Source organism: Anolis carolinensis, chromosome 1, assembly GCF_035594765.1.
Source record: "Anolis carolinensis isolate JA03-04 chromosome 1, rAnoCar3.1.pri, whole genome shotgun sequence".
In the NCBI taxonomy this organism is placed as follows: Eukaryota; Metazoa; Chordata; class Lepidosauria; order Squamata; family Dactyloidae; genus Anolis; species Anolis carolinensis.
Window position 1 is genome coordinate 26,131,332 of NC_085841.1, and position 16,818 is coordinate 26,148,149.

General features: G+C 38.0%; 1 protein-coding gene across 4 annotated transcripts in view; it reads left to right on the plus strand.

Moving 5' to 3' along the window:
• The window catches only part of thada (THADA armadillo repeat containing), a 181,835-nt gene that overhangs the window by 104,014 nt on the left and 61,003 nt on the right, over nt 1-16,818 (plus strand). For all 4 annotated transcript variants that reach the window (XM_062971393.1, XM_062971397.1, XM_062971402.1 and 1 more), the window contains one exon: nt 8,395-8,563. In XM_062971393.1, the coding sequence (XP_062827463.1) occupies nt 8,395-8,563 (169 nt within the window). The remainder of the gene's footprint in view (nt 1-8,394; nt 8,564-16,818) is intronic.

Sequence of the window (16,818 nt, forward strand, 5' to 3'; positions counted from 1 at the left end):
CCATGAAACTAAAACCCTGCGTACTCATAGGAGACCCAGAATTCTTATTGGAGATGGATCCACACTTGCTTAACCTGAAGACTCATTGGGCTGTTCAAGTGCTTTTGAAGAATGCTTTTTAAAAACTCAGTGTTTTCTTTGTTTCTGTTTTGATTTGACGAATCCTATGTAAAATCATACTATGTATTTTTGACATTCATATTGAAATCTGAAATATATACAGAAAGATTTCTGTGCCATCTCAGTTTCCCAAGCACAAAAAAGAAAATGAAAACATGATTTTGGGGAAAGGAGAAGACCTAATGAGCAGTGGAGGAGGCCAGTGGAGACCTTATGGGGCCCCTTCACAAAAAATTACACACTGGGCACATCATTTCCAATAAGATGATGAGCCTGACTACAAGTCTTGTGGTACCTGGCAGGAAGCCTCACCAGCTTCCAATTTATATTTCTTACATTGGATCAGCATAGTGTAGTGGTTTCAGTATTGAACTAGGACCCCGGAGATCACGGTTCAAATCTCTAGTTGGCCATGGAAACCTACTGGGTTAGCCTGGGCAAGCCATTCACAGCCTGAAAGGAAGGTCCATTTGGAAAAAAAAAGCTTCTCCAAAGACCCTGCGATAGTTTGCTTTAGGGTCCCCATTTGTTGGAAATGTCCTGGAGGTATACAGCAACAACACATGGTGTCAAGGGATGAATAGTCAAGTCCATGATCCTATCAGAATGTACACTTGTCCTTGAGAGCAGAATGGGTGTCCCCCCACCGCCACCACTTGTCTATTGCATCTACTCACTTCCCATGGCAAGAATCTTTTCTTGGCACAGAGGATAAAGGAGCAGAGCAAGGGAGGTACAGAGTCATTTTAGATTAATTTCAGCTAAAAGGGTGCTGGCCTCATCTTGAGATGGGACCACTGTATTCAAACAAGGTTACGTGTTAATTGCTTTTAATTTTATCTCATTATTCAACAGAATTGTCCAATCCCCTAGAGTTTGTCACTAGAAGATTCCAATCTAAGTAAGAAAAAGAAGGCAATGTTTTCCTTACAATAATTGTTTTAAGGCTTTTCTTCATTCTTAATATTTCTCTTGAAGTTTTCTGTAGCTCCATTTCTTGACATGGATAAAATGTAGTCATGACTTGCAAGCATTGTTATTAATTTTCAAGATTTGTTCCTGTTCCTAAATGACTTCAAGTTGGCACAATCATTTTTCTTTGGAAGAATATCATCTAAATAATTAGAAAAGAAGAATATGTAATGGACCCCATGTGGCTTCAACAAATTGCTAAACAAAGCTGGTTGAAGTCATAATGGGTCGGAAAAATTGTCTCTGCAAAATATAATAAACATCTAGTTGAAATAAAGAATTACGGAAGGTTGGATGGAGCCTCTGAAATTTTATGTGAAAATATTTGTCTAGGGAGTAAAATCTAAATATGAATGCATGCAGAGGAGAGGGGCATGGGGGATATAGCTTTTCATTACATCAAGATTTTTTCCTAAAATGTTATACACAAGCAAGCTAAGCAGTGCCTTCATTTCTGCTTGCTTGTTAAATGATCACTTAAAATAACTGCCACATTCCTACCAGTCTCAGAAGTAAAACCTACAGTTTTTAAAGAGTCGATCTTGAATGAAGAGGGGAAAGGAGGCTTTCAATATGAAAACTGGAAGTAGCCAATAGAACTCATGTTTTTCAGGAAAATAAGTTTGGTTAGCATTGGTTGGGATGAGGAGAGATCGAGAGAGGGGGAGAGGGGGAGTTTCTCAACTAATTTGTGCTCAGAAATAATACAGTTGTCAACAATATGAAACTTGGGATTATTCCTGGCTATGTCACGTACTCACAAGAACTTGCTGACCGATCATGGTGATTATTCATGATCAAGTATGATTGTCTTCCAAAAGTAGAGTCTTGGCAGTGGATCTGCAAATGACGGTGAAGACCTGTTCTGGACCCACATGGTCTTTCACATTGAGGACATACTGTAGATTTCCAGATGGAAGGTGATCGCAAGGGTTTGCTTGACTAGCCTTCCTCTTTGCACTTTCCTTCCTTTTGTACTGTTCTTGGTTTTATTATTATGTTCTTGGCATTAAATGTTGCCAACTGTTGTAGGCCGCCCTGAGTCGAGTCCCCCTGGGTGAGCAGGGCGGGATATAAATGTTGGAAATAAAGAAATAAACAAAAGTTACCTTGTATTCATGCCTCTTCAAAATCCGTAGCACTGTTGTTAACAGCTGACCTCCAGTTATGACACTTGAGTGCAAGGCCTCCCAGTTCTTGGTGTGTATACCTAATTTTGTAAGGTTAACTTTAATCCCATTTTTAAATCTTTACAACTTTCATAATGACATTCAGACATTGTGGTCAGTCCAGCAAAGTTGATGATGAAGAATAATCGTTTCAATGCTGGTGGTCTTTGCTTCTTTCAGAACGTTGACTTTTTCCATCTGTCTTCCCAAGAGATTTTTCAGGATTTTACAAGACCATACAGTGATTTTACAAGACCATACATTCTTTGCAAGAGAAAGCCCCAAATTCAATCATTAATCAGTACTGCACTTTCAAAAGTATATCTGATGGGAATGAGAGATGTCTTTTTGGGTATCTTTTCCCAGGGATCCTCCAATAGTACAAATTATTCTGTAAACATTCAAATCTGAAGAAGCAGTGACCTTTTCTACAGTTAATTTAAGCAATCTATTGAGCAGTTACACTGGAATTTCTGTCAAAATACATACATTCATATATGTGCTGTGTAGACATAATTTTTCATTATAAGGCAAATATACACGTTCATGTAGCCGTCATGGGTTTTGTGGTGTAATCATATATTTAAAAGATACTTTGACTTCTTTGTCAATGAATGTTCTTTTGTTTGTACTGTTTGTGCTTTAAATGAATGTTTTGAAGAATGTCTGGACTACTATAGTACAAATTATTACCACTTGTTATGCAGGGAATGTTGTCAACTCTAGCTGGCTTGTGCAAGTTCTGGTGTCAATTCAGGATCACGCTTGATCTGGTTTTTGCTCAATGGGCTTTCTAGCTCGCACTGTGCCCCAGCAGTTGCCGTTGCTATTTCTGGTATAATCTAGTGAGAAATTTTACTCCTGCCTCCCCACTCCACCTTTCAAAAGCGTATTTCTCTGCTGTATTATAGATTCTAAGGCTGCTCTTCAGGAGCCCATGGGAGGTGGAATTTGTTGCAAGTCTTGCAATGCTTCTCATAGAATTACATTAGTTATATAAGTGGAATGAGTAATATAAATTATTTGCTTTTGTTGCCTGTATTATGTAATTTGGCTTTCCGACTAGTGTTGTTGTCAATGCCAGTAAGAATGCATTCTTAAATGCGGAAAATTCCAAGACATCTGAGACAGTAGAATAAGTCTTCAAAAGCTAATGCTATCAACATCATTTTCTCAGTCACTTTCTAATGGCACTACAAGATCCCTTTGCAATATTTAAATGGGGAAAATTATTCTGAAAATGAGAAAAGTGGTGCTTACTATAGTGTGGCCAAGCAAAGCTCTTTTCATATACATCTACTGCAACTACAGAAGGACTTACAGAAATTTGTCTCAAGTGCCTTTCATCTACGTAGAATTACTTATGGGGCTATGTCTGTCTCTAATTAGACTTTCCATATAAAGGAAAATCAAAACACTTTTTTTCTTGGAATAAAAATGTATCTCAGGGTTGCCAAGATTTCAGGAAAACATTTACAAGACACAATGTAGTTTTTGTAATGATTGGGGCAAGCTGTAGTTTTAAAATTCAATCTGACCATGTAAAGGTTAAATATTTGTTGCCCAAACACTGAGAAACTTATTTGAATAAAACATTTATAGTTTCCTGAGATTTTCCAGCTGTCCTATGATACATCATGTGTATTTTGCTTTGTTTATACATTATCAAAAAGCAAATTTCTTCAGGGGAAGGGTGGAAAGAAAGAAAACCACAACTCAGATTCAAGTGAGAAGAAAGATCAGAGAGTAATTTCATTGTCATCATGCCTGTTAAGCCCAGACTTATTGCTGGCATACTGTTTATTTTTTAAGCTGAGGGAATGATGTTTCATTTAAAAATATATGCAAACACAGTTAACTTGTTTGCCACCAGCACTTTTTAATCTTGGGAGGCTTTATTTGACAAGTCGAATAAATTTCCCATGTTTATTGTGAACTGCCAGGAGGAAATAGTATTTTTTATAGACATGAACTCCAGAATCAGATATGGTATTGTTGAAGGGCTTCTTTGTGAGTTCAAAAACAAAGAAGCAAGAACTGGCACTCTAACCTGGAGTTTTATGACTTGTTTACATCTGCTGGACCATTGTGTTTCAACGCCTTTCTCTTTTGACTTTTGTTCAATAAATGTCTACTGATTAAATGAACTGACAACAGGTAATGGTTGAATGACATACAGTAGCCATCAAAGCATTGTGTTTTTGGCTGGAAAGGAAGTGGGATTCAACTCTGGATCTTAGAGCTGTAATTCCATCTTTCTTTGGCTCAGCTTTGGAATAAATAGTATCAAGTAATGTTGTGTGTTTATGAACCTCTCGTAATTGACGTATGAAGAAGCATTCTTCAAAATGGAAATAGTCAACTAATCAAGGTCATTAATATCTTGCTGGAACAACCTCTAGTGGTGACAGAGTACATGTAAATTTCCTGTTTCATGAACATTTACAGGTCATCCAAACAACTTCATCTTATTTCTTTATTCGTGGTATTTGATAGTTCCTTTCTCTGAAGTGAAATAAGTCAAGACACAAAGGGGAAAGGAATGATAGTTGGGGAGGGGATTAAGTCTAGCAGATGCTAGACTCTTTCAGGTGCCAGAGCAATGACAGTTGGAATAGGAAACAGGGTCTCTCATCAAAGGCACGAGATGTGCCTCACAGCTTCCGAAGAGGCCAAAGCAATGGGAGTTGGAATCTGTGGGGAGGGCAGTTGGAAGATCTCCTGATTCCCCCTTTTTTACCTGGCTTTTCAAAGTGGAAAAATATTCATAAAGGAATGCTCTTTTTTAATCTGAAAGAACACTTCTCTAGGAGTCTATACATTTTCCAGTGCAACAGTATGTTCAACTTCAGTGGAAGTTGACAATAGAATCATGTTGGAGAACTTAAAGATTCCTAGAGAATGAATCTCTAGGTGAGAGTTCAGCATAGAGTCATGCTGGAGGTCCTAAAGATTCCTAGAGAAAACATACTAATAAAATCCATGAATAATAAAATCAGCAAAAGTTTAAACCTGCAGATGAGACGAGCTGGCTGTAAAGCTTTGAAGTGTGATTCATGAGAAGAAGCCACTTGTCTGGAACTATGCACCATTGCTAATTCGTGTTCTAATCTTCCTGTTAAACAAGTTGTTCCATACCAAAAGATTAGATCAAATTAGCCCAGGTTTCTTGACTCTTGGTTTTATCGTTGCTAATGATGTGTCCAGTTCAGTTTCTTCTTTCTTGTCTTCTTTCCTATCTTTGGTCTTCCACCTGCTCTTATCTATGGATGGTAATAAATCAATAACCTTGCTCTATCAGACATGTTGAGGCACAACAGCGAAAAATATTGAGCAGTTCTGTCTTCCTACCCCATCTCCCAAAACCTGTCCCCTCAAAATCTCAGCCTTCTCCAACCAATTTTTCCATGATTATCAGAAAGTGTGTCTTGTTAAAGTCAGAACGTTGGGATAGTACAATATTCAGAAATAAATTGAATGGGATTGTGGGAACAGTCTAATTGAGAGTTTGTCTCTAGGATTACAGGAGAAGATATCTATATCTGGCATAGCAATGTATCCTGTTCAAATTAAAATCTTACCGCAGCATGAGGCAGCAAATATTAGCCTTCTTGAACTTGTGTTTTATCTTTCTGAAAGAAAAAGAACTTAAAGAAATAAAACATATTGCTTGATCATTCAGTTATTGAAATTAGTCTACTGCTAAATTAAATTAGTCCTGTACCTCAAACCAGGTCTCCATGGGAAGAAAAAGAAATAATGAAGACATCAATTTTTTTGTCACTAACATTTTCTCAACTTGATATTTGAGAAGAAGCATTGTATGGTAACAGTGAAGCCCTCTTCTCCATACCCTTGTGTTTTTAATATAAAGCACTTCATTTGGAATAATTCTAGTTTGGTCTTAATACATTAAAGTGAGCTCATACACATGAACATGTGTTACTTGCCATTATGTAATAAACAATTATGAGCTTCTAAATACTTATGCTTCTGTTTAAAATTATCTTCAATAAATCAAATCACTTGACCTGTAATCTGTATTTGATTATGTTACTAAAATGGAACTAATGCAATTAAATCAAATGGAATGCAGTTTCGAAGTTGGGATATGAAAAAGCCCCCTGAATCATGTTTTTGGAAAGTACCTTTAAAAAAAAATTGGCAGTGAGAAACATTGGCAAGATTCCAATTTTCCATTCTTTCTCCTGAACTACAGTCAAATTCCTTTGGGAAACCATCATTTGTAAAAGGTTGTGAACAGAAAAAGGGGCATTCTGGAGTGTACGGTTACTGCTAATTAGAAACTAAACATCTGCAACTATGTCACAGTTAATTGCATTTGAAAAGAAACACTTAAACCCAAGAATTTTCTCAGTTTCAATAAAGCATGCTGTAGCACAAACATGGGAGCATTTGTGACAAATTATTTTGCATTATGTTGTGGTAAAATGTTCTCCTTTATTTAGATTCTTCCAACTACTAAACTCCTTATTTCCTTACCTCCATGGAAAAGCTATAAAGGTTTTTGCATCTATATATAAATCAGTTGGGATAAAGTAGTTAGGAGGATTACATCAATGTGCTAAGTTAGATGTCCTAATACAGTAGATCAGGGGTCCCCAAACTAAGGCCCAGGGGCCAGATGCAGCCCATCGAAGCTATTTATCCGGCCCCCATGGCACAAGGGCAGAAGGGGATTGGGCTAAATGGCCCAAGGGGTCTCTTCTTCTCTTACAACCCTTATTTATTATTATTATTATTATTATTATTATTATTATTATTATTATTATTATTATTATTAAACATTGAGGCTGGGTGGCCATCTGTCAGGGATTCTTTGCTTGTGCTTTTGGTGCACAAAGGCAGAAGGAGTTGGATTAAATGGCCCAAGGGGTCTCTTCCAACCCTCTTTATTATTATTATTATTATTATTATTATTATTGACACAACGACGTTGTATGACACAGCAAACAACATAGATATGCTGGATTTCGTTTCACAAAATCACAAGTCGAACACTTCCCAAGTGTCTAGGACTGTGTGATGTATTTTCGGATGATGCGTGCAGATCCCAGTAGAGTGGCCTTTTGCAGTTGGCAGATCGTAATTTTGTCAATGTCTATTGTTTCCAAATGCCGGCTGAGATCTTTTGGCACGGCACCCAATTATTATTATTATTATTATTAACATTGAGGCTGGGTGGCCATCTGTCAGGGGTGCTTTGCTTGTGCTTTCAGTGCACAAGGGCAGAAGGGGATTGGACTAAATGGCCCAAGGGGTCTCTTCCAACCCTCTTTATTATTATTATTATTATTATTATTATTATTATTATTATTATTATTATTGTTATTAACATTGAGGCTGGGTGGCCATCTGTCGCGGTGCTTTGCTTGTGCTTTTGGCGCACAAAGGCAGAAGGGGATTGGACTCAATGGCCCAAAGGGTCTCTTCCAACCCTCTTTATTATTATTGTTGTTGTTATTAATTATTATTGTTCGGTGGCCAACTATAGTCCGGCTATATTCCTAAACAAAATATGTTTATCCCTTCTCTGCCCAACTGAAAGTGACTGGAAGTTTCTGATCAATTTAAAACAAATATTTTGGGTTAAGGAATGCCACATGCCTTGGTTCCCAACTTTTTTTGACCAGGGACCACTTGGTCAGGGATTAGTACCAAAAGGGTTACAAATCAGTTTTTGTTCAACTTTAAATTTGGTTTGGTTATTTGGGGTGCTGATTCAGAAAACTGCGTTGGATAAACCACATCAGTTCTAGTTTCTGATACAGAACATATGCCATCCAGTAGTTGCCATCTGCTCGCCCACAGAAAATCATATTTATTAATCTAGAGCTGATGTGGTCTGTCCAATACAATGGTCAGCTCTGCGGAAAGCAGCGGAAATTAAATAAGTAAAGAGGAAGGAGGTTCGCGGACCGGATTTTTGTTCTCGTGGGGGAAATTGTGTTTCCTGGAGAAATCATACTGTAGATGTGCTGCAACATGTATGTTTATAAAGATTGCAACAGTTTCCCCATATTTAAATTACTGTATATGTTTGGAAAAAGCTCTGTGTATAAGTGAGAGCTAACATTCTTTATCTTCCTTTATTCTTCCATCTCACCTTCAGGTGTGGCAACTCTCCAATATACCGCTCACGTGAATTGGCTGCCCGGGCCCTTGTTCCCTTTATTATGAGAAATATGGTGCCACAGACAGTGACATCCTTGTTGACTGAGCTTCCAGATTACTCTGATCTTTGTGTACGACAGAATGCAATTCATGGAACGTTGTTGCAGGTAAGTTGTGCTTTCTGCATAATGCCTCATGTCACCAACAGAAAGTAGAAAGCAGAAATAAATGGAGGGAAGTTTCCTTGGGGTATTGGAAATAGTGTTTTTTTATTTATTCGTAAATAATCTGAAATTAGTGAGATGGGCAAGTTTGCTGGTTGCACTAAATTGTATAAAGTGATGAAAATAGAAATGGATCTCCAGCGTAGGAGAATGGGCATTAAGATAATACATGAGATTCAGTGGGTGGGTGGAACTAGATTGATTGCAAACTGGGGGGAAAATTCACATAATACACTGATAAGATTTGAGTTGGCAGTGACTGAACAAGAAAGAGTTCTTGAGGTTGTGATCTTCTCTGTGGTGGCCCCCTGGCTCTAGCACACTCTCCCAAGGAGATCAGATTAACCCCCACTTTATCCACATTCTGTAAAGACTTGAAAACCTGGATGTTCCAATGTGTTGAATAACAGTTTAGCTTGCAACTATCCCTGCCCAGCCCTAATTTATTTATTGTTCCAGTTTTCCTGCACTTCATTTCCCGCCCTGGTCCTATTGCTCTGCATTTTGCGCAGGCCTTGCCCTCTCTCACAATTTGAATATGTCCACTTTTTGGTTTTGTGATGTTGATTTGATGTATTTTATGATGCTTTTATTTCCTCGGTTTTTTAATTGTTTTAATTATATATATTTTTTGCTATGTGTTTTAATGTTGTACTTTGAATTATCTGTTCTATTCTGGCTTGATCACACAGAGCAGAATGGAGGTGGGTTATAAGAATAAAGTTGTTATTATTATTATTATTATTATTATTATTATTATTATTATTAAATTGCTTGAGATAAGTGATGATCTGGTATGCTACCAAATTGAAAATGGATAATTCCATTTTATGCATAATTAGAAAGAGAATTGAATATAAAACTGATCATTATCAAACTGCCTTTTTATAAATCCATGGTGCAATTGCATCTAGAATAGAGTTCAGGGCAATGCACCTGAAGAGTATATTGCAGCAAAGAAAGCAGGAAGCAGCAAAGAGGTCCAAGAGGAATGAAGAAAGTTTTCATAATGACAGAGAAGTGAAATTCAAGCCAATTAAGGGAAAAGTTCAGAAATCCAGGATAGACCACTGAAAAAAAATAGAGTGGAATTCAACTTAAGCAGGTGATGATAGGTTTCAGAGGTTTTTTAGGGTGACACTGAGAACAAACAAAATGGATTTGAAGGGAGTGGGTTAGGTTAGTTATATGGTAGAGACAATGGATAATGAGGACATAGCAACAATTTCAGCAAATATTTGGAAAAGAATGGGACCAAAGGAGGGTGTCTTAGTTTCCCACAATGATTTTGTGATGTAGTTGAGGTTCATAAACAATTATTCTGCTTAAAAATAAATTACAAAAGATAAAATGTTTGACCTAAGCCATTTAGGAACAAGCTTTTAATGTGAGCATGCTGGGGATTTTTTTTAATTGTCAAACAGAACAAAGGCTGTTCTGGTACTTAAACTTTGTTCAGTCTCATACTGCAATAATTAATGATGAGAACATATTTAATTATGGCTCCTCTTTTAATGAGCTCATTAAAATGAATACATCCATTAGTAGTAATTGAAAACAGCAAATAGATTGTTTTCTTTTTCAGTGCTGTTGTAGTTTAATAATTAATTTGAAGAGAAAAGGGAGGTATTCTTAAAAGTAACAATAGACAAATGGTGAAAAGAATTGGGGGCCTGCTGAATTAACTTGTAATCTTGTCTCACAGTGGCATGCATAGATTTTTAAAAATAATTTATTTCAGATTTTGATGGATGCTTTACAAGTCTAATCAATATTGTTATAATCTTCAGTGCTGACAAGTTGCTTTCATACATGATTCATACTACTGTAGCTGGCTTAGCAACCAGTTTTTTCCATTACTTTGGCCAAAGCTACATAACATGCAAAATGGGCTTTGGCCAGTTTGGTTTTTTAAAAGACATTTTATGGTCCTTGGACCAATTCTCAGGGCCTCCTGAACTGTACTACTGACATTAGTGGAGTGATAACGTGGCTTTTTAATAATAAATTATTGCTCATTGAAATTCGGTGAAGTCATTGCTAATCCAAAATCCTCTAAAAATGTAAGTGCTACTATTACTTTTGGACTTTTTATTTGACAAATCTGTTTCAGATTTGAGGGTCGTCCTGTTTGTATGACTATACAGCTCTAACTCCCATAGCAATTCTGCCAAGGGTTTTAGGGGAATGGATAATAAAAAGTGAATATAAATATACTCGCTATAAAAATGAATAATTAAAACTGAAGTTTCTTTGATATTCAGTTATGAAAAACAGAACCCATAACTAGGTTTGTTTTCTAAAAAAGTATTTTAAGGAGTGGTTGTCATCATCATCATTATCATCAACATTCTTGCATATAGCACCATCACTGTACATGGTGCTTTACAAGAAAAAATGATTCCTTGCCCTCAGGCTTATAAACAAGCGAGATGACCAACAATGAAAGGGATTGTAGTAGGAAAGGGGATTTAGTCCAGCAGAAACTGTCTCTTCTGCCTCCAAGGTCAGAGCAGTAGCAGTTGGAACGGAAGGAGGGCCTTTTGTCTTCCTCTAAGCCTAGGTGTGATGAAGCTGTACCTGCCTCTTCTGCTTTCCCTCCAAGGCCAGGGCAGTAGCAGTTGGGATGAGAGGATGGCCTTTTGCAGAATAACCAGAAAATAAAAGCAGGTTTAACCTATTAAACAACATTAAGTTTTAATAAAATACTATAATATAAACCAAGCCTCTAGTGCTTGTGTGGAGTTGTCAGAAAGGGGGAGAAATCCTTCCAAAAATCCCACCTCTGACACCGATTGCGGAGATGTGGAGGAGTTTCTATTAATTAATTATATTTATTTTATTATTATATTTTATATTTGCTGCCACCACTTATTAAAGATGTTTTTATTTTAAACGCTGCCACCAGAGGTAAAGATGTTTATAATGCGTCCACCAGATGTTAAGGGGATTATCAACTCTTGCCACCACTATTGGAAGATTTAGCCACTGGCTACTTAGAGAGGAGACTTTTAAAATTTTATGTTTCTTTCTTCTTCTTTATTCTTGATGTGTGTATATATGACAGACTGAGATGTTTGAAAGAACAATAACAAGTTTATTCAGGCACAGCTTAATGGTTACAATAACTTTTCTTCTTGTTTGAGGCACGTTACTGAACAGTTGCAAAACTATATTGAGGTGTTCCAAACTTCTTAAAACGTCAGTTCTTTCTCCACTAACAGACTACCTTAAAATAAGCCACCAAACTTATTTTAGACTGACTCAAATAAACTCTTGAGCCTCCCTGATTCTCCAACGGAGAATCAGTCTTCACTGTAATTCATCCGATTACAGACTACCTTAAAATAAGTCACCAAACTTATTTTATCCCTGATCCCCTAACTTAGGATCAGCCTTCCCTGAGCTTCAACAGAGCCCACATTAAAATCAACCTTTCCTGTGGTTCTCTGACCACAGACTCTGACTGACTGACTGAGTTTCCCTCCAAATTCTACTCTCTCTTCAGCTAAACCAGTTGGCTCCGCCTACTTCTCCATGGCAACCAACTCATGGTGCAGAGTAACTGAAATATTAACCCTTTTTTAAAACACAGTTAAACATGGCATCTGTAAACTAAAATTCATACTTCTTTACAGCTTGCTTGTGTCTTTTTGAAAAATGTCTAAAACTTTCAAATTGTAATTTCAAAATATGTTGATGGGATATTTTGCACTTTTTTCAAAGTCCAGAAAAGTTGAGAATAATGGTTGAATCTTTTTTCTTCTTCCTGTGGATCACATTGAACTGGCAGACTGGAAGAGCAAGAATTTTATTATTGGATCTACACTTGGTTGTTATGTGCCTCCAAGTTGTTTCAAACTTACTGTGACTCTATGTCAACAGGCAGTTTGTAAGCATATACGCAGAAAAAGCAAACCTATCTTAGATTTTTCTTGGCAAGAGTTGTTCAAAGAGTTAGTTGCCTTTGCCTTCTGAGGCAAAGAGAATGTAACTTACTCAAGGTTACCCAGTGGGCTTCTATTGCCAAGCGGGGATACGAACCCAGGTCTCCAGAGGCCTAGTCAGCACCCAAAACACTATACCACACCTGTGCTGGATCTACATTGCTACATGCAATGAAACATTTGGGAGAAATAATATAATTTTACTAGGAAGTGTCGTGGCCCTTTGGGGTGAGAAGAGCAGAATATAAATGTTTTAAATAAATAAATAAATATTCATTCCCTACACAAATGCATAGGAGCCCTCTCCAGTTTTCAGTCTGAAAACTACATCAGTGGTTCTCAACCTGTGTGTCCCCAGGTATTTTAGCCTACAACTCTTAGAAATCCCAGCCAGTTTACCAGCTGTTAGGATTTCTGGGAGTTGAAGGCCAAAACATCTGGGCATTTGAAAGAAATTAGTGTGGATTTCTTGCTAGTAGTTAACATGCTAGTTCCTTAGGTAAAATATGCAAGTTCAACTTTTAATAATTTTAAAAAGTGTTTAATAGGAAATTGTCAGTACCAGCCACTGGTGTTTGTACGGAGTACTGTAAGAGTATGATAGCAGTGCATATCATATATAACTTCTTTGCTGTGTTGGCAAAGCAATTAAGAAAATATATTTGTGACAAAATGAAAAAACGCTGTTTGCAACACAAGGGCAACCAGTGTTGTGGTGTCCTCCATATAAGATACATTTCAGCTCATAATTAACAAAGCAGTGTTCTCTCTTTACTGCCTTTGGAATAGAAATATTGCTGATTATATATTACGTCTCTTATTTGATTTGGCATCAGCATTTCAAACGTACTACTTCATAGCTGATTTATAAAGGCTGATATTGTGAATGAATGTTACAGTACCTAAAGATCAAAGCAGTAAAACTACTATAATTAAATGTTTTTCATTGCAACTTCCTTGCAGCTGCTCCTCTTCTGAGTTCAGTTTTATTGACCAAGATAAGGTTTTCTTTGAAGTTGGAAAAGAGGAATATTAGTGTCAGGCAAGGAGGAAAACATTCACCTAAATAAAAAATAATAATGGCCATGTATATCCTTTGCCCTTATGTTTAAATTATTACACTCGCGATCTTTATATAATCATGTGCGGGCCCCATGATTCCAAACAGTTCAAGAAGCTGTCTTCTAAGCAGGTAATACATAACCAAATAATGGCTGAGTAGGGATTCAAATGTACTGTATTTGCACCATACTATCATGCTTACAAGGAATTAAATCACCTTTGTTTGTAAGAAGCTCTATGAAATTTGTCTGGGATGGGAAATCTATGTGCTTCAGATGTTATTGGGCTCCAAGTTCCATGACCACCAGCCTGGCATTATATTTCAATTATATCTAGGACAAAGGTTTACTGCTGAAGTAAGGGGTCAATGAATCACACATGAGAAGGGATACTCTATTGCCAAGGATAGTAAATATGAAGCATGTCTTCAAGTGGGGAAGAACTGTCCTATGAAATTTCTAGATACAGTAGAGTCTCACTTATCCAACATAAATGGGCCGGCAGAACGTTGTATAAGCGAATACATTGAATAACAAGGAGAGATTAAGGAGAGAAGCCTATTAAACACCAAATTAGGTTATGATTTTACAAATTAAGCACCAAAACATCATGTAATACAACAAATTTGGCAGAAAAAGTAGTTTAATATGCAGTAAAGCTACGTAGTAATTACCGTATTTGCAAATTTAGCACCAAAATAGCACGATGTATTGAAAACATTGACTACAAAAATGCGTTGGATAATCCAGAACATTGGATAAGCGAATGTTGGATAAGTGAGACTCTACTGTAATACTAATTTCATCTGCAAATTGGTTTAGATTGTTCAGTTATGTTTGCACACAATTACAAGTATGTTAAGAAAACGCCTTTTGAGTAAGCAGTCCCACCAGATACTCAGCCCTCTTACAACTCATTATCAGTTATTGCACTTTATCACTGTTCCTTCCCCTTTATAGTTTTATTGTTTACTGAGATTGCTCCTCCGCCCCTATTGTTGATCTCCCTTATACTTCCTAGGAGCCCTATTCAGGGTTCTACACAATTTTTACCCTCTGAATGTTTAGTTATTATTATTGTCTGTTTTTAATTCTGTTGATGTGTTTTATTGTTTTATGTAGTTATAATGTTTTTAATTGATTGTTCTGTGTTTTAACTTGTGGGCTTGTCCCCATGTGAGCTGCATCGAGTCCCTTTGGGGAGGTGGAGGGGGGTTACAAAAATAAAGTTATTATAAAAAATTAAGTTATTATTATTCGGATATTTATTTAAATTGTTCATGGTTTCAGTTATTTCTTTTGATTTTTAGAGTAGCCAGGAAATTGGCAAAGTACACATTTGTTTGCTACGGATGTTGATATGAAGCCATTTATGTTTTATTATTATTATTATTATTATTATTACCCCACTGTTCTCTCATAAACAAGATTTAAAGTGGCTTGTTGTACATTGGACCCTTGATATTCACTTGGATTTGATTTCAGGAGCCCTTGTGGACTCCAGAATCCATGGATACCCATGTCCCATTATATACAAGGGCATAGGGAAATTGTGTTCCTTATATAAAATGGCTAAATTTATATTTGTTTTTGGGGATTCTTTTGCGGAGGGTGAGGCGGGATATTTTCAAACAGTGAATGGTTGAATCTCTATGGATACAGGGTGCCAACTGTAATACGTTTTATGATGCAAGTCATTCTCCAGAGATTTTCAAATCTTAGAACTCTATTTGTGTCTGTTCTCATTGCTTTTTTGTAACACTAGTCACAGAATTTAAAATGTCAAATGGACTTCCAGAAGTACATATCAAATGATAGTCTGGCTTCAGGCTGGGGCATGGTACCGAGATAGCCTTGGTCACCTTAGTCGATGATCTACGCTGGGAACTGGACAGGGGGAGTGTGTCCCTGCTGGTTCTGCTGGACCTCTCAGCAGTCTTCGATACCATTGATCACGGTGTCCTTCTGGGCCGCCTTGCCGGGATGGGGTTTGGGAGTACTGTTTTACAGTGACTCTGATCCTTTCTGGAGGGTCGTTCCCAGATGGTGTCACTAGGGGACACCTGCTCGGCCCCACAACCATTGACTTGTGGGGTCCCGCAAGGGTCAGTACTGTCCCCCATGTTGTTCAACGTATACATGAAACCGCTGGGAGAGATCATCCGGAGTTTCGGGGTGCAGTGTCATCTGTATGCAGATGATGTCCAGCTCTGTCACTCCTTCCCACTTGTCACTAAGGAGGCTGTTCAGGTCCTGAACCGGTGTCTGGCCGCTGTATCAGACTGGATGAGGGCAAACAAATTGAAACTGAATCCAGACAAGACAGAGGTTCTCCTGGTCAGTCGCAGGGCTGAACAGTGTATAGGCTTACAGCCTGTGTTGGACGGGGACGCACTCCCCCTGAAGACACAGGTTCGCAGTCTGGGTGTTCTCCTGGACTCATCGCTGAGCCTGGAACCCCAGGTCTCGGCGGTGGCCAGGGGAGCATTCGCACAACTAAGACTTGTGCGCCAACTGCGCCCGTACCTTGGGAGGTCTGACTTGGCCACGGTGGTCCACGCTCTTGTTACATCCCGTTTGGATTACTGCAACGCGCTCTACGTGGGGCTGCCCAGAAGCTCCAACTAGTACAACAGGCAGCAGCCAGATTAATAACCGGAGCAGCTTACAGGGAGCGCACTACTCCCATGTTGAGCCAGCTCCACTGGCTGCCGATATGCTACCGAGCCCAATTCAAAGTGCTGGTTTTGACCTACAAAGCCCTAAACAGTTCTGGCCCATCTTACCTGTCCGAAAGTAATTCCACCTATGAGCCTTCTAGAACTCTTAGATCATCAGGGGAGGCCCTGCTCTCGGTCCCGCCAGCCTCGCAGGTACGGCTGGTGGGAACGAGGGACAGGGCCTTCTCGGTGGTGGCTCCTCGGCTGTGGAACACCCTCCCCAGCAACATACGGCCGATACCAACTCTCCTAGGCTTTAGGAAAGCCCTAAAGACATGGTTGTACATGCAAGCTTTTAATGAATGAGAACATGGACTTTACATGACCTGTACCAAGACTTATGTTGAGGATTCTGGATGAATGGATTTTAATCTTGGATATGTTTAAAATTTTATATAATGTGATTTTATTTTGTAATGATATCTGCTTTTATATGAATTGTTGTTTTGTACATTGTTTTATATGAATTG